This window comes from Carcharodon carcharias, chromosome 19 (assembly GCF_017639515.1).
Source record: "Carcharodon carcharias isolate sCarCar2 chromosome 19, sCarCar2.pri, whole genome shotgun sequence".
In the NCBI taxonomy this organism is placed as follows: Eukaryota; Metazoa; Chordata; class Chondrichthyes; order Lamniformes; family Lamnidae; genus Carcharodon; species Carcharodon carcharias.
In genome coordinates this window covers 18,236,914-18,255,313 of record NC_054485.1, presented here as the reverse complement: position 1 = coordinate 18,255,313, position 18,400 = coordinate 18,236,914, and the positions used below count along the sequence as shown (strand labels likewise).

The following is an 18,400-nucleotide window of genomic DNA, read 5'->3' as shown; positions in this document are numbered from 1 at the left end:
GAGCAGAGAAGGTTAAGGGAGATTTAACAGAGGAACTCAAAATCATGAAGGGTTTTGATAAAATAAGTAAGGAGAAACTATTTCCAGAAGCTGAAGGATTGGTAACAGATTTACGGTAATTGGCAAAGCTGCCAGAAGCAAGCTGAAGTGTTTTTTTTTAAGCACAACAAGTTATGACATGGAACACAATGCCTTAAAAAAATAGTGAAAACAGGGTCAATATTAACTTTCAGATGGTAATTCAGTATATAACTGAAGTAGAGAAAATTAGAGGGCTACCGGGAGAGAGCAGGAGATTGGGATGAAATGGATGGCTCTTTCAAAGAGTCAGTAGAGGCATGATAGGCCAAATGGCCTTCTGTGATTTATACTTCTACAGATGAGATAAAATTTGTGGCATGTTGTCCTGTTTCACCACCAGCCTCCCACCCCCAACCCACAGTAATTACAAGAGTGAGTTTTAGGATATGAAGCCATAGTCATCACAGTATAGGGAATACGTAGAATAATATGTGCTGTCTAAGTAACTGGGGAAAGCACCTCATTCAGGAATACTGAAATCTGAAATATATCTTGTATAGAGCTAAGAACACTGGCCGGAAATTGTGATGTGAATAATAGTGATGCTGTCGGCTTTCTCCTTACAATGGAGGAAATCCGCCAGCAGCTGCTGGAATAGATGTGTGCAGCCAGATGAGGAAGTCCAGAAATTCCTGTCAGAGATGCCCTGCTCTTCATTCGATGCGCTATTGTAGTCTTTGCTAATGGACTCAGCACTGAAATGAATGCAATGCAATGATATAAACGTGATGTACTTTCCCACTAGTTCTGCACTAGAAATGACTGAAAAGGTTAGGGCTGGTGCATTCAGTAGTGAGTTTTTAAACCGTGTGATAAGTCATGATTATTCTTGAACAAACTCTTTGGCTCTAAAAAATTAAGTTTACAAGTGTGGAGTCCTATTCAGAGAAATAAATGTAGGACATTTAAAAAAAGTCTTGTATAAGACTGATCACAATGTTGCCCAGAATTTGGGATGAGAATAATGCTGAGGATATCAGCACCCTTGTTATAATGGAAGAAGTCTGACAGAAACTTCTGGAGTATTTTTAACTATTTCTGTCTGTCTCTTTTATCTTGGTTTCTGTACATTTAAATCTGATTTATATTTCCTACTTTGTACTTCCTGGTTTGGATACCTAGGGCCGAATTTTCACCACCAAGGCGGGTAGCCCACCACTCAGCTGATCTGCCTTGAAATAAAAGCAATTGTTAGTTGCAATTTTTGCTCTTGACAAGGGGGTGGGAGGTTGGATTGAGTCAGGCCTACTGACCCCAGAAGCAGATTGGAGGTGGCCATGGGGGTGGGCGAATGGCCAGATGGGCTGGTTAGAATGCCAGCCTCTCTTCTCTGGGACTTTACCCCCACTTACTCCCCATGTCCCCTCCATGCTACACATGGCTCTTCCATGCCCCCGTACCACTTCCACGCTCGCTCACCTAGTATGCACTATGTACAGAACCAATAAGTCATATAATAACAATGGCAATTCTTGAAAGGCTGAGGGGAAAAATAACACCCATTCAGAAATCTGCTTTGAAAAGAACTAATGTTCTTACAACCCTATGAAGGTATCAAGCAGACAGAGCCATTCATAATATCAATAATAAGCTTCCCTCACTTCATATCTCTGAATCTTGTCCAGATAAACATACAGACATTATCAAAACAAAACAAAGGATAACTTATTATATCATCATAAAGATGTCAGTCAAGCAAAGCCAACACTCCACTTGTACCTGCCAAAGCAGAACCCCTGAAGAGCTAATCCATTTGAGTTCTGGAGCTCAGCCAGGCATTCATAATGAGGCCACCTTGGAACTGTATCAACAAAGACAGATGGTCTGACATCAGTTTCTGCAAAAAGGTATGCAGGTGCCATGGAGGGCACGGTAAGGACATGGGTAAGACTATTTAAATTTGCCTTTCAAGAAGTTCTCTAATCCAGACTATATTTCATGACTCTTCTAAGGATCTGTGAACCTTGAAGCTGGCAAGACTCCACAAAAGTTGCTGGCTGAGGGGGCATGAGATGCTCACTCCTGCAATAGAGTCAGCCAGGTTGGGAGTGTAGGGGCATTACCTGCACCCTTATCCCGTGCCAATGAAACATCATGCCTGTGTTTCGACATGGATGGCGGTATGAAAATCTGGTCCTTTGTGTGGCTCATTGAGTACTCTACAGTCTGATTGCTTGAAGATCTCTTGTTGCTTGCCCTGCTCATATGCTACAGATTTCACATAAGGGCGCTTTGTAGGAAAAGACTGTGGATTAGAGGAAATCTCTGCTGACAGATGTGCGAAAGTCTGTGTGTAGCTGTCAGTGAGGTGAGCAGCAAGCATTATTCTTTCACTGCTGAGAGCAAAATCCAGATCAACAGGACTGGGCATACTGATGAACTCTTTGGAATTTTCCTATTCCTAATTTTCTTTGTTTGCAGTATGTATGCTGGAGTTCATAATCTCTGTACTTGCACACCTTGTCTTTGTGTATTGTAGGAATTATCACAGCAGAGACTAAAATGCCAACCAATATTCACATAGAATTTCTGAACTAATCCGATTTTGAAATCTAGTGTAGTTTTCCCCTTCTTAACCTTGGGCATGTGAATTGAATGTTAGACTTTTACCACCAACCAACTGGGATTAAAGAAATTTAAATGAGGATTGAACCTGGCATGTTCCAACTCTGTATGAAAGAAAGAACATGTTTACATTTATTTAGCATCTTTCACATCATAGGACATTTCAAAGAATTTTACAGACAATTAAGTACTTTTGAAGTGTGGTCACTGTTGTAGTATAGGGAAATGTGGCCAATTTATAGCACAGCAAGGTTCCACAAACTGCAATGAGTTAAATGAGCAGATAATCTGCTTTAAGTGACGTTGCTTGCGGGATAAATATTGGCCAGGAAACCGGGAAAGCTTGCAGTTCTTCGAATGGTGCCAAGGGATCTTCTACATTATTGTAGGGCAGATGGGGCCTCAGTTTAATATCTCGGGCAGCACTTCTGACCTTGCAGACCTCCCTTAGCACCGCCTCAAAACTACAGTTCTTATTACCACATTCACTCAGCACTATATTATACTGAAGACCTCCCTTAGCACCTCACTGTCGTTAGCGCACATAAATGTCAGATTTTGTGGCTTAAAGCCACAACTGCTGACACAGAAGTCAGAGTACTAGCACCAGATCAAGGTTGACATAATGTAAGGGTAACATTGTGTCTTGAACAGATATTCATCCAAATGTTATTCAGCCATCACTAGATTCATTGCATTGTTTCAGTTTTGAATGTTTCAGGTTTCCTGTTCCAGTCTGCCTAATTTTAGATTCTTCTACACCTGCCATTCTTTTTTCTGTTCACTTGATTGGTCCAAATTCTTTCGGACTGCCATAAATTCTCATGCTGATAACTGGCTTTGTAACTTCAACATCATCAACAAATTTTATAAATAATACTATAGTGGAATATAAGCTTACAACATGAAAGGAAATCATGGTACACTATACAGGTGCCTCTTTCCAACTTTCCTGTTGTCTGTTTCCTGTTTTCTCCACAATCACTTGTATCTTCCTATATTTCAAAGCTTGAACCGCTCTCCTCTTAAAAATTGCAATGGTCTTCCACACTGACTTCCTGTGAGAAAGTATTCCATGCTCTTTACAATATCCTGCACAAAGAAATTTCTATCAACTCCTCTTGCCTTACTTGTAAATGAATTATCACTCATTGCTGACGACTCAACCAGGGGCAGTTGTCTTTCCTTATTCGCTGCATTAAGGCACTTCACAGTTTTAAAAACTTCCATTAAATCCCCTATTCATCTTCACTGCTCTCCTAATAACTGTAGTTTGCCATTCCTGGGCATCATCCTGATCTCTGTATGTTGTTTATGGCTTCAGTGCCCTCCTTATTGTGGGAGTGCTCAAAACTGGGCGCAAACTCTTTGACTATGCCTACCCGTTGCCTTATATAAATCTGTGCCCCTATTTGTCAAACTCAAAATGGTATTGGTCATTTTTATAGTTTTATTGACTTGTGCCCGCATTTGCAGGGAATTAGATATTTGAAATTCTAGATCACTGCTCATCCACATCCCTCAGCATCTTACATGACTTTACTGGTTATTGGAATATCTTACAGAGATGTTGTGGGGCAAAGTAGTTTGGATATCATTGAGGCAAAATTGGACAACTGTCTTGAAGAGAAACATCAGATATAACTGCTGGCCCAGCTTCCCCTAGGCCTGTGTTCTAGGAACACAGAGCACACCCAAAATGTGCTGTTACTAACCTGATGTGAAACCAATTCTATGTGTAGATTAAAGTCATTTTAATGGCCTAGACACTCCCCAAGCACAGGGTGACCTTCTAGCAGTTCTTAATGCCTGGGATTGGGAGAGAAGTGTCAGCTACAATTATTGGAACTTTTTGACCGTTTTAAAAATGAATCAGAAAGCAACTAGCTGACCCTTGGTGCCTTGCCCCTGTTAAGGGCAAAGAAGACTTACTTTTAGAGAAGGATACAGGGAATTGAGTCTGTTGCTTCTGGGACAACTCGAAATGAGAACCTGGTTGCTGAAGGAACAGCAAAATGAGATGATAGGACCTGGAATGTCTCTTCCCACCTTATTTAAATGACTAGTTCCACCCACCTCCTCGAAAAGCTGCAGGAATCTAGAAGCAACATGAAGAGGGTGGAGACTTGGCCTAACAGGCTTGTGATCCTATTTGTTGTGCTTTGCACCTGGGGAATAAGTGCACCCTGAGCTCTAATCATAGGGAAATAAGATTATTTTTTTGTGTGCCTTGAGGTTTCTATGTTTCCATTTATTAAGTTGAATGATATAGAGCTACAATATTCTGACAAGTAAAAGATTATGGGGTAATAGAGAAATTTATGACCCATCAGAGAAGTGTTTAGCCTGAATGAACAGTAAGGTACAAGACAGAATAATACATATGCAGGAAGTCTGAAGTAAAAACAGAAAAGTGCTGCAAGTACTCAACAGGTCTGCATTTGTGGAGAGACAGTGTTAATGATTCAGGTCAATGACCTTTCACCAGAAGTGAAAAAAAGTTAAAGATGTTACCGATTTTAAGTACAAAAGCGAGGAAAGTGGGGAGAAAAAAAAGAGGGAAAGACCTTGATAGGGTGGAAGGTAGGAGTGATCAAATGACAAAAGGAATGGATGGTGCAAGACAAAAGGGGTTGGAAATGGGATAAGAAACAGGATAGGTCTGGAAGAGATGTAAATGGTAATAGCTGAACCACTACCAAGAGCTAATGTCTGGAAAAAATGGGAATGATGGTTCTGATTTGAAATTGTTGAACTTAATGTTGTGCCCAGAAGGCTGTAAAGTGCCTAATCCAATGATCAAGCTTTCAGTCAGCTTCATCAAAACGGTGTAGGAGGCCAATAAGGTTAGAGTGAGAGTGTGGCTCAGAATTAAAATAGTATGTGGCCAGAAGCTCAGAATCACCCTTGCAGACTGAGCAAAGGTGTGCTCCAATGCGATCACCCAATCTCTTTTCTCTCCCCAGTGTAAAGGAGATTATTCTGAGCGGGGGTGCAGTATACTAAATTGAAAGAAGTACAAATAAATTGCGCTTTCACCTGGGCATAGTATTTGGAGCCATGAGTGGTGGGAAGGGAGGAGGTGAAAAGGCAGTTGCTTGCATTTTCTGTGCTTGCATGAGAAGTTGCCATGGAAAAGGGGAGGATCTGTAGAGAGGATCTGTAGAGAGCGATTGACAAATGGAGCAGGGTGTCAGGGTGAGAACAGTTCCTATGGAATGCTGAAAGGGGAAGGGAAGATATGTTGGGTGATGCAGAGGATGCTCCGTTGAACATGAAGGCTGGTGGGGTGGACTGGGGGTTCCTGCAATTGGAAGCTCAAGCAACAGCACCTCATCTTTCCATTAGGCACTTTATAGTCTCCTGGACTCAACATTGAGTTGAACAATTCTCAGGTCATAACCACTAGTGCCGTTTTTTCAGGTAGCAGCTATTGATAATGATTCTGTTATTGCCATTTATACCTATTCTAGACCCCTTTTTTACTTTTTCTGTTACCACTCCCTTTTGCTTTGCACCATCATCTCTTTTCTTTCCACTTTATCATAGACCTGTCTTTCTGTTCTTTCCTTCCTTCCTCTTCATTTTTTGCCACTATAAGTTGCTTAAAGCCTGTTAAAACTCTAACTTTTGTTCACTCCTGATGATTGACTATCGAGCTGAAACATTAACTGTTTCTTTCTGCACAGATGCTGCCTGACCTGTTGAGTATTTCCAGGATTTTCTGTTTTTATTTATGCTAAATAAGGTACTGGGTTGCAGACATAGTGCCAATCTGAACGTGGAATTGTTACTATGCAAGTATTGGTCAGCTCTCACCTCTAGTTACTTTCTTGAATTGAGTCATTCCCAGAACCTATAAAGGCATTCATGAAAGTTTCATCGTTCTTAGCAAAGCAAGAAGCAATAACCAACAATGAATGAAGATGATACATCAGAGCTTGAAACATTGAATGTAAAAGTTACAATTAAATGACCAATTACTTTGTAAGAGAGCCTGAAAAAGGAACTTGCTGCTATATTATGTTGTGAACACCGAATAGTTTTCTTCAAAATAGCTGGAGCTTTTAAATTTTTGAAATGGTGGAAGATTGATGTTTGAATAGATTTTTCAATTTTTTTGTCAATGAAATGATATTCTGTTTATATTTTTATTTTCTAACTTGTTTCTAGATCCTCTCCATTCTCTGGTAGCTTGGCCCTATTCTATTGTCTTGCTTTTCTTATATAAGATTCTGCCTGCACTGACCATCTTCTCAATGGCCTCTATGATCCTTGTCTCTTCCCCTACCTAGACAGTTGATTAAAAAATGGCCCTTTTGTACTTTGGTTGCTTTGCTCTTTCCCTATGAGTGTCACAAAGTTCCATTTACTGCTGCATTGTCAATTTTATTGTCTTTTTGAGGAATTATTTATTGTTTATTTCTGTTATTTAGTTTTGATTCAATGACACAATAAAGCTAATATCATAAAGATGAAAGATTATGCTATAAAAATGATCAAGTTGCGAGTAGTTGATGAAGCCCTATTATTGTCTTACTGCAGGAGGGCTTCTGGGAGCTACAATTGTGGACTCTTTGGACACACTCTACATTATGGGCCTTCAGGAGGAGTTTAGAGAAGCCAGAGAATGGGTGGAAAGCAACCTGGACTTTAATGTGGTGAGTTTGCTGTTTTGAAGCAGATCCCTTAGAGAAAACTCTAGTTTTCACTCAAGGGTTTTATTCAGATATGGAAGTAGCGCCAATGGATTGAAAATATAACGCCCCTCTACTAAAATGGAGGAAGGAATAAGGCGGATGACAAAAGAGAAATAAACCTGGCATCAGTAGTGGATGGAGTCTATAATGCAGGAAAAAAATCTCACCTTGAAACCTATTGGTTAATTGAGAATGGTCAGCCCTGTAAATGTCATGTCTGGAAAATTTTAATCAAATTCTTGAAGGAAATAATATGTTGAAAAAGGAAAATCAGTAAATGTGTATAGATTTTCGCACATTTTAGAAAGTGTGAATAATTAGTGTGCTGGTGATGGATAATGAATCTAGTAGCAGAACCACTGACCAAGCAAACTCCTCTGGCCTGGATGATGTTCAGCTACTTAAATCTTACTGGTGCTGCATCCATCCAGGTGAATGGTGAATATTCCATCACATTCCTGACTTGATCCATGTAAATGAAATGTTGGAGAGGCTTTGAGGGGTTAGGAAGCAACGGCATAGTGGTATTGTCACTAGACTAGTAATCCAGAGACCCAGGCTAATGCTCTGGGGACCTGGGTTTGAATGGTGGAATTTAAATTCAATAAAAAATCTGGATGACCATGAAACCATTGCCTATTGTTGTAAAAACCCATCTGGTTCACTAATGCAGTTTCGGGAAGCAATGGCCTGCATGTGACTCCAGACCTATAGTAATGTGGTTGACTCATAAATGCCCTCTGAGCAAAGGCAATTAGGGATGGGCAATAAATGGTGGCCTAGCCAGCGACGCTCACACCTCATGAATGAATTTCTTAAAAATGAGCCACTTGTGCAGAGTTCCCATCCTCTCCCCTGTTGTAACCATTATGTAGGTATGATTGGCAGTTCAGCTTCCGGTCAGTAATGAAATCAAATAGTTTGCTGGCAGGAATGGGCTGATTCCTTGTCAGAGGAGCTGTGAATGGACCTGAATATTGTGGAATCTTCAGCAAATGGCCCCAATCTTAACCTTATAATGAAGGGAATTTCATTGATGAAGTAATTAATGATAGTTGGGCCATGACGCTTCCCAGAAGAGCTTCTGCACTTATGTGCTGGGGCTGTGCTGATTGGCTTTGGACAACAACTGCTGTTTTCCTTCATGTCAGGTGTGACCCCAGCCATTGGACTGAGTTTTATTTGACTCCCATGGAATTTAGATTTGCTAAGGCTCTTTGGTGTCATACTTCGTCAGAGGCTGCCTTGATATTGAGAGCAGTAACTGTCCGCTTTATTTTGACATTTAGCTCTTGTTTGGGTCAAGGCTACGTTGACGTCCTGGCAGAATCTTAACTGTGTGTTGTTGACTGGGTTTTATTGAGTGATATCACTCCGTGGCACAATCTTTGGCTTGTGCAATCACTTCAGTGAAAATTGGGAAGAGGCTAAAAGGTCAGTAGTTGGCTTAGTGAAGTTTAACTAGCAGAATAAGGGGAACCAATGAGTTGTTTGTTTTTATTAATTCACAGGATGTGGGCTTCACTGGCTGGGCCAGCATTGATTGCCCATCCCTAATTGTCCTTGAGAAGGTGGTGGTGAGCTGTCTTTTTGAATTGCTGCAGTCGCTGTGGTGTAGGTACACCCACAGTGCTGTTATTAAGGAAGTTCCAGGATTTTGACCTAGCGACGGTGAAGGAATGGCGATATATTTCCAAGTCAAATTGGTGAGTGGCTTGGAGGGGAACTTCCAGGTGGTGGTGTTCCCATGTGTCTGCTATCTGTGGCGTATTTGGATTTTCAGAAGGCTTTTGATAAGGTCCCACATAAAAGAGGTTAGTAAGCAAAATTAGAGCACATGGGATTGGTGGCAATATACTGGCAGGGATTAAGAATTGGCTAACGGACAGAAAGCAGAGTAGGAATAAATGGGTCATTATCAGGTTGGCAGGCAGTGAGTCATGTGGTACTGCAAGGGCCAGCGCTTGGGCCCCAACTATTCACAATCTATATCACTCAGGATGGTGAATCTTTGGAGTTCAGTCATTGAGTATATTCAAGATAGAGATCGATAGATTTCTAGATATTAAAGATATCAAGGGATATGGGGATAGTGCAAGAAAATGGCATTGAGGTAGAAGGTCTGCCATGTTGCTGTTGAATAGCAGAGCAGGCTCCAGGGGCCAAATAACCTACTCCTCCTATTCCTATATTTATCATGTGCTTTGTGAATAGGTCTACTCAGGCAGTCTTCCTCTCAGCTAGATGCCAGTCTGATATATCTGTACTTGAAGCAGCTTGACAAGAAAAGCAACTAGTTCTGGTGCACAGGTCTTCAGTGTGACAGTTTCCTTCTTTGTTGTAATAACTATTATTCTGACCTTTGCTGTGGCCAGTGAACTTAACTGTGAGTGAATTTATGATGTTTAACTAAAGATACGAGCATCATGCTGAGATCCTCCGTGGTTACAGATGGTGATGTTCAAGGTGCCACCTAAGTTGTTGCCCACGTTTCTTGTCTGTATATGATAGAACTGCAGGGTTTTGCTTTGATGTATTCTGTATTGGTTATGTCATCAATTAGCACCTTTTATAGCCTGCTGCTTTTGACATTTAACATGTTGGTATCCCCATGTAACAGCTTAGTAAATATGCCTGGTACAGCATCAAGCATGCCCTTCTGCATTTTGCATTGAGCCAAAGTTGGTCTCTTCGCTCAGTGGTGATCAAGAAGTGAAGGATTTGTTAGTCAGTGAGGTGATACGTTTTGGTGGTTATACAGTTCTGTTGTTGACCATAATGCTTTGTGGATGTCCAGTTTTGAGCTGCTTTATCTGTCTTTAATCTGTCTCATTAGCACAGAGGTAATGCCACCCGACAAGAAAAAAGCAATCACCTCCCTGACCTTGAATGGGGATTTAATACAGACTGTTGTGGCGGCAAAGATGGCAGCTAGGCCCACTTGATCACGGGAGAGGACCCCATGTTAGCGTCCTGGCAGTGGCAAAAACCTCCCCCACTTAAGTGAGGCTGAAGGGGCTGACATGGGGCCCTATGACTTTGCTGCACCCTCAGAAGGCCGCCTAACAAACTCTACTGTGTTTGCCAGCAGCTGGCTGGTGGGTTTCCTTGTAGTCAGGCACTCTGTGCCTCCTTGAGGGACTCGGCATCAAGACGGTGGGGAAGCCTCTGAAAGCCACCTCACTACCTCACTTGCCTTTACCTTCGAACACCACCACTGCCACCCCCCCCCAACACACACACACACACACACACACACACACACACACACACACACACACACACACACACACACACACACACACACATACACACACAGTCTCCCATCTTGTGATCCCCATTCCGCCATTCCCATCCTGCCCTCACTCACCCTCACGATGGGGCCTCACGATGATCCTGGATCTCTGGTGGCATTAAGCAGCTCCTGGGTTTTGATTGACTGGCAGCTTTCAGTGGTTAGGATTTCTGCCGCCAGGTACCTCAATCGCAGGGAAGGCCCAATGGTAGCCACTTAAGTGCCTGAAAGGCATTTGATTCCATCGGGCCTCTCTCATGGAACTGCAGTATTTATCATCTACAGAATGCATGCAGCAGCTGTCTGTTTTCTTTAACAGCAATTCTCATACTTATAACCACCCACCCTCAAGAAGGACAAGAGCATTAATATCATGAAAGTACTATTATCTCCAAGTTCCCCTTAGTCATGCATCAACAGCATACGTCATGTCCTTCTTCCATTGTCCTTATGTCAATATCCTGGGATTCCCTACCTGACACCATGAGGCACAATCACCACATGGATTGCAGCAGTTACCATCACCACCTCCGGGCAAGTTGAGGTGAACAATAAATGCAGATATGCAGTGTCACTTCATCCTGCGACTGAATTTTAAAAAAGTCTTTTTTGAAACTGTGGTAAGCCCAGTTTACAATATTTTGCATTTGTCAGTTTGAAAGGCAAGTGACTGGCGCAGCTGATTGCACTATTCTGTGTTTCATAGCTGTTCCCGAAGATCGCTGAGTGACTCGGTAAAGGCCAAAGCCTTTTTATCCCTGCACTCGGGAATGGCAGGACCTATTTTTTTCTAGCCCCTTGCATGTCCATGAAACATCAGCTGAATGTGTGAATAATTATAGCCTTCAGTCCTTCTCATCATTATCTTTCAAGTTATCGTTTTTGATCTGTTGTACTAATTTTCAATAACCTTATTGCTTTCACTTGTGCTGCAACTCCCACAGGTTGCAGGGTCAGTTCATGTTAACTGTACTAACCTGTGAAAGCAGACATTTTTGGTGTTGGTAACTTAGTTTGATTGGTACAAATGGTTTTCTATGTAGATGGCTGTCGATATTTATTCAGTCATCCTAATTGCTCACTGTGACAATTTTATGAAGTCAAACATTTTAATGCAGTTGTCTCTCCAGCTTCTCTAGTTGTGGTGCAAGAGTGCTCAATACCAAGGCAATGTTCTCCCACCCCTGCTTATATAATCTTGGTACTGGTGAGTTGTCAGTGAATAATTGATTGGCATCCTTCCATCTGCAAAAGATGATGGGATTTCAGCCTCAGAACTTTGGTAGGATCAGATGAGATCATCTGCACCTCTTGATGGGTGAACAAGCTGATTCTGGAAAGGAAAGGTCTGCCATAAGTGACAGGCAAAGTTGTCCCTTGTTGGTGATGCGGGATGATCTCTGCTGATGCCTTGTTTGCAGGGCTGGCGTATGCTTTGGAGCTTCTGAAACCATTTATTGTTGTGGTGGTGAACTCCTGCCCACAGCTGGGGTCACCATTTGCATCAATCATCAGCTAGAATTTCCCACTTATTGTAATTGATGTTGAGGACTTTCATGTCTCTTTTGAAAGCATCCTTGCATCAGACCCTTGGGCACCCTGTTGGTCTCTTGGCATGGGCTACATCCATGTGTAGCATCTCATTAGGGATGTGGCCATGTTCCATTCTGTGCACATGCCCAAGCCAATGAAGCTTCTTTGTTTGATTAGAGCTAGCATGCTTGGCGTGTTTGCCCTAGAAAGGACTGCTTCACTGGTGACTTTCTTTCCTTGTAATGCCAAGAATGTGTCCTCTGCTATCATGGATCTATGATGGCAGACAACCTGTCTCTTGACGAAGAGCTCAGAACATGCATTGGAAAGCCAGCCACTAATTTCGGCCAACTAACAAAATCATCATGGGAGAACAATAAACTGACCTGCAGGACCAAGATGCTTACCTACAAGACCTGTATCCTCAGCACGTTGCTGTACGGTAGCAAAGTCTGGACAACTTACACCTACCAAGAAAGAAAGGACTTAGTAACTCTCACCTTTGGTGTATACAACACATCCTTGCATAATATTGGCTGGAATTCTTAATGCCCTCACTTTATGCATTACAAAATGTAGCTGATGCTAAGTCTTGTTTTCATTTTTCAACATTGTTTTTCCATTTTGCAAAGAAATGGTCTAATTCATTGCTGAATTGGCTTACAGTTTATCATTTATGCTGGTTAAAGAGGCTGTCAAAGTAGTTGAACAGGATCATTGCAAGCTTTCAGATTGACAGTTCAAGCATGTATTAATTTAATGTAAACCTTAGTTCTGAGTGTGCATAGAATATAGAGTATATATTTTTTTGAAATGGCCAGTGACCAGAAGACACTTAACACATTTAATAGAATGTTGGTAAGCACACAGGAAATGAGTTCCTACATTGACAGGAGTAGAAATTGGCCTGTACAGCTTGTTCCAATTTTAGGGCAAAGGTCCTGAGCCCTAAAGACACTTGGAAAATGTCCAACTCTTAAATGTATAGATGATGAGCCTAATAATTGTTTAGACCATCTTAGAGAAATTGGGCAGTGTGAATGTAATCAGAACGAGATTGAGTTTTTCAGAATTTTTTCAAGGAAATGTTCCTGTGGATCCAGAAGGAGCTGAGTCTAGTTGTTGCAATCACCCTGGCATACTCCTCTTCCTGGGATTTAACTTCAAGTCACTCTCAACAAGGCTGATCGTCCTATATCCTTCTGTATCAATGTGAGCTGCCTCTGTACGCAGAGGTGCTGGCCGTTCACATACCAATGTCAATTTTAGACTGACTATGCGATGTGCTATTTGCAAGTTTCCACCCCATATATTGTATCAATGAGTTAACCTGATTATAAATAATACTCGATACTTTGTCATTCACTATAAAATGTAACCTTTTTTGTGACTTAGTTATTGAAACCAGTAGATTAGGGAGGTTTTGTAGGTTGTATTTATAATATACTATAAACTTTGCTCCTCTTTTTTGCCTTTCAGAATGGAGAAGTATCTGTCTTTGAAGTGACCATCCGTTTTGTTGGTGGGCTGCTGTCAGCATATTACTTGACTGGTGATGAGGTGAGGCACAACATGTTTGCTTGACACTGTATGCAGTTTCTTGAGAGAATTTTAACTGATATATTAGAAAATTGCATTTTTTTGCAGTTGAATCCTGTTCTCAAACAATTACATTAAAGTCATTTAATGTGCAATTATGTGAGGGAAAAAACTGAAAATGATGAAATTGGCGCAAGTTTGATGGCTTAATCTGTTAATGACAGGGAAACAACCCAGTAACAAGGGTCAGGAACTAGTTAATGACATCTGTCATCGGCTTAGTAATATACAATGTTACAAAGTGAAATAAGACCATTCTGCCCAAACAGCTCATATCATGGTTTATCCTCAGATAATTCTACTCGTATGTACTGTTCTTGTATATCCTTTCATCTTTTTTAAATTCACCTATCAATCTAGAATAGTTTCTGCCTCAACCACTAACCATGGCAGTGAATTCCACAGCTTCACAACTCTGTATGGAGAATAACCTCTTGCTCCCTTTTAAATTTCTTTCATTTAACCTTGTATCCATGGCCATTTTTTCCAGATCCCTCTTACAAGATTATTTGGGGTACAGTGTTCTGTGGCAACAGTTACACCTGTAGTTGCATATTTCTGTCACCAAAGTGAAGATTCAGAGGCTATAACAGTTGTACCTTTACTCACAGCATCACTAATGTTCTTAGGGGGAAGCTTCCTCTTACCTTCAGTTTCCATAAGCAAAGCCATGAAAGAACAACTAGCTTTTGTGAAAGATGTTGTTTCTCTGTCCAGAAGTGAAGAGGTGGGCCTATTGTCTATGGAATAGGTCAGTCATTGCAATCTTTAGAATAGAATAGATGAACATACGAATTAGGAGTAGGAGTAGATCACTCTGCCCCTTGAGCCTGCTCTGTCATTCAATAAGATCATAGCTGATCTGATTGTAACCTTAACTCCACATTTCCACCTACCCCTGATAAGTTTGTTCAATAAACAATTATTTACTTATTAAGTTTACAAACCTGGTGCTCATATTCTGTTAACCTAAATTAAACAGAGTTGGGGCAATCTGGTGGTTTGATCAGATTTTTTCACATTTCTCATGGCTCAGGGAACAATGGGGCTTGATATTACAGCGCACTATCCCCAGTGAGTCGTGACAACTGGTGAAACCATATCTGGAGTACCATGTACAGCATTGGTCTCCTTATTTGAGGAAGGAAGCAGTTTAGAGAAGGTTTACCAGACAAATACCAGGAATGGTGGGTTCACCCCATTGCTTATCAAGAATCTGTCGAGCTCTGCCTTAAAAATATTCAAAGACTCTGCTTCCACTGGCTTTTGAGGAAGATAGCTCTAAAGATTCGTGACCCTCCGAGAGAAAAAAAAAATTCATCTCTGTCTTAAATGAGCAGCCCTTTATTTTAAAACAGTGATTCCCTAGTTCTAGATTCTCCCACAAGAGGAAACATCCTCTCCACATTCACCATGGCAAGATCTCTCAGGATCTTTATAGGTTTCAGTCAAGTCTCCTCTTACTCTTCTGAACTCCAGTGGATATAAACCTAGCTTATACAGACCTTCCTTTATAAGACGACCCACCCATTCCTGGTATTAGTCTAGTAAACTTTCTCTGAACTGCTTCTACCGCATTTACATCCTTCCTCAAATAAGGAGACCAGTATTGTACATGGTACTCGAGATGTGGTTTCATCAGTTGTCATGACTCACTGGGTAATATCAAGCCCCACTGTTCCCTGAGCCATGACAAATTTGATCAAATCGCCAGATTGTCCCAATTCTATCTAACTGTTTAATTTAGGTTAACAGAATACCAGCACCAGGTTTGTAAACTTAAGTAAACAGCTGTTTATTGAACAAACTGTCGTTAATCAGTGCCAAAGAGAGAAGTATGAACTGCTAACTTCTAACACCATAACTTAAACTCTACCCACTTCTTAAATCCTTATATACACACACACACACACACACACACAAGGTGGATAAAACATTTCAATAGTACCATTCTGGAGTGCAGGATTTGATGGGTTGATTTTGATCGATATCTTCCAAATTCCTTTCAGTTCATGTTGATGACATGAGGCACTCTTCCAGGACTTTCAATATTTAGTTCACTGGTTGAGCACTTGCCTTTCAATGTCTCTAACAGTGGTTTTCCCCTTTGCCTCTTTACAGGGGTTTCCTCAGAGACAGAGCAGGTTATAGAGATATGAGGAAAAGGGACTTTAGATGTTTTCTCTTTGCAGGCCAGGAGCTTTTTGCTGCACTGCTACCGCACCCAAACCCTGGTCAGGAGCCAGTTAAAATGCTGTCAGGCAGCTCCCTTGTCCAGGACTCCTTTCTGGCACCATCCTGTCTTTCATGGCACGCTCTGTTCCAGGACTGCAACATTGTATATATCTCCATGTCTCTCAAACTGCAGACCTTGTAATTTTAATTCGGAGTCAACAGAAAATAAAAAGCTATGTTCCTTACACAGTGCCCTGTACAACTGAAGCATAACCTCCCTACTTTTGTATTCAATTTTCCTTGCAATAAATAATAACATTCTATTAGCTTTCCTAATTACTTGATTTATCTGCACACTAGCCTTTTGTGATTCATGTACTCGGACACCCAGATCTCTCTCAAGCTCAGAGCTCTGCAATCTCTCATCATTTAAATAGTATGCTTTTTTATTCTTCTTGCCAAAATGGACAATTTCACATTTGGCCTACCTATCTTTGTGTCATCAACAAATTTAGCAACCATATGGTACGATGTATTATCGTTGAGATTTTTTTTACTTTTTGGCATCACAGCCTCAATTATCGTGTTCTCTTTGTTGCAGTTATTCAAGATGAAAGCAATTGAATTAGGAGAGAAGCTACTACCGGCATTTAACACCCCGACAGGCATCCCCTGGGCCTTGATAAACCTCCGTAGGTAGGTATCCTAATTCAAACGTAATACATTCAAGGTGAATTGCATTAGAATAATATTTAACACCGTTATATCTTCCTCAAAAGACATTTGAACCCTTTTTTCTTAAAATATCTAAAACAAAAAGGAACTTTCAGTGTGGATGGTTGATGATTCCCCATCACTTGCTACTATGTAGGCAATAGGAATGAGAGGGCAATTGCACCATACTCCAAGTTGCCATTCATGCACCACTTTCTTAATTCCTCATATCTCCCTCTGGATCATGACTCCACTACTGACCCTCAAATAATTTTTTCCCAGAGCTTCACTGACCTCCTCTCTAGAGATCTTCCTCCCCAACAACCTCCACCCTCAGACCTCCAACCCTGCATAGCCTACTTCCACCTACTCCCCAAGGACCACAAACAGGACTATCCCATTAGACTGTTTTAACCTGCTCCTGCCCCACAGAACCTTTTCCTCTTATCACAACTTAATTTTTATCTCCCATCAACCATTCCATCCTACCTACATCTGCATCTCACTTGATGACCTCCATCACTTAACTAATTCAAATTTCCTGGCCCTACCATCTCTTTTTCACAATGGACATCGATTCTCTTAACACCTCCATCTCCTGCCAGGCGGCCTGTGAGCTTTCTAGTTCTTCCCTGAACAGAGTCCCAACCAGTTTCCATCCACTATCATCCTTTTCTCCAGGCTGAACTTGTTTTCACTACAAACAACTTGGTCTCTAACTCCATTCACTTCCTCCAAATAAGAGCAAAAATTGGCCAAACAACTCTTCAAGTCTGCTCTGCCATTCAATATGTTCATGGCTGGACTGCCACTTCAATTCTTGCTTTCCCACCCTGTTCCTCAGTACCCAAAAAGCTATTATCTCAATCATAGCCTACATTCTCAGCCCTATGGAGTAGAGAATTTCAAAGATTCACAATCCTCTGAGCGAAGAAGTTTCTCCTCATCTCAGTTCTAAACGGCTGACCCTTTTCTCTTGAGACTAAATCCCCTAGTTCTAAACTCTTTAGACATGGGAAACGGCCTTTCAGCTTCTGCCCTGTCATACCCTCTAAGAAATCTATTCATATCAGTGAGATTACCTCTCACTTTCCTAAACTCCTGAGAACAGTATGTCCTTTCCTCTCAATCCTTTTAAGACAGTCCTCTCCTTGCATGAATCAACCTTTGTTGCATGCCCTATAATGCAAGTCTATCCTTTGTTGGGTAAGGAGGCCAAAACTGTTCGCAGTGCACTTGGTGTCATCTCACCAAAGCCCTGTATGGCTGCAGCAAGATTGCCTTATTCTTAGCCTTTTTTGTAAGGAGGTTGAAGGTTTTTAAAATTCATTCTTGGGATTTGAGCATCGCTGGCAAGACAAACATTTATTGCTTATCCTTACTTTAACTGCTACGGTCCATGTGGTATAGATACCACCCACAATGCTGCTAGGGAGGGAGTTCCAGGCTTTTGATCCAGCAACAGCGAAATAGTCCAAAGTCAGGATTGTTTGTGAGATAGAGGAGACCTTGCAGATCGTATGGTGTTCCATGTGTCTGCTGCCTTTGTCCTTCTAGGTGGTAAAGATCGCGGGTTTGGAAGGTGCTGTCAAAGGAGCCACGGTGAGTTGTTGCAGTTCATCTTGTAGATGGTACATACTGCTGCGACTGTGGACTGAGTGAATGTTTAAGGTGGTTGATGGGATGCCAATTAATGAAACATCCCATTGCCAGTTCCCTCATCATCAACGTCCTGAGG

At 41.4% G+C, this 18,400-nt stretch overlaps 1 protein-coding gene across 1 annotated transcript in view; it reads left to right on the top strand.

Annotated features, from left to right (window-relative positions):
• LOC121291459 (mannosyl-oligosaccharide 1,2-alpha-mannosidase IA-like) overlaps window positions 1–18,400 on the top strand; it is a 145,403-nt gene that overhangs the window by 37,045 nt on the left and 89,958 nt on the right. Inside the window, exons 3-5 of the mRNA XM_041212665.1 lie at window positions 7,192–7,307; window positions 13,654–13,734; window positions 16,550–16,644. Of these exons, the coding sequence (XP_041068599.1) occupies window positions 7,192–7,307; window positions 13,654–13,734; window positions 16,550–16,644 (292 nt within the window). The remainder of the gene's footprint in view (window positions 1–7,191; window positions 7,308–13,653; window positions 13,735–16,549; window positions 16,645–18,400) is intronic.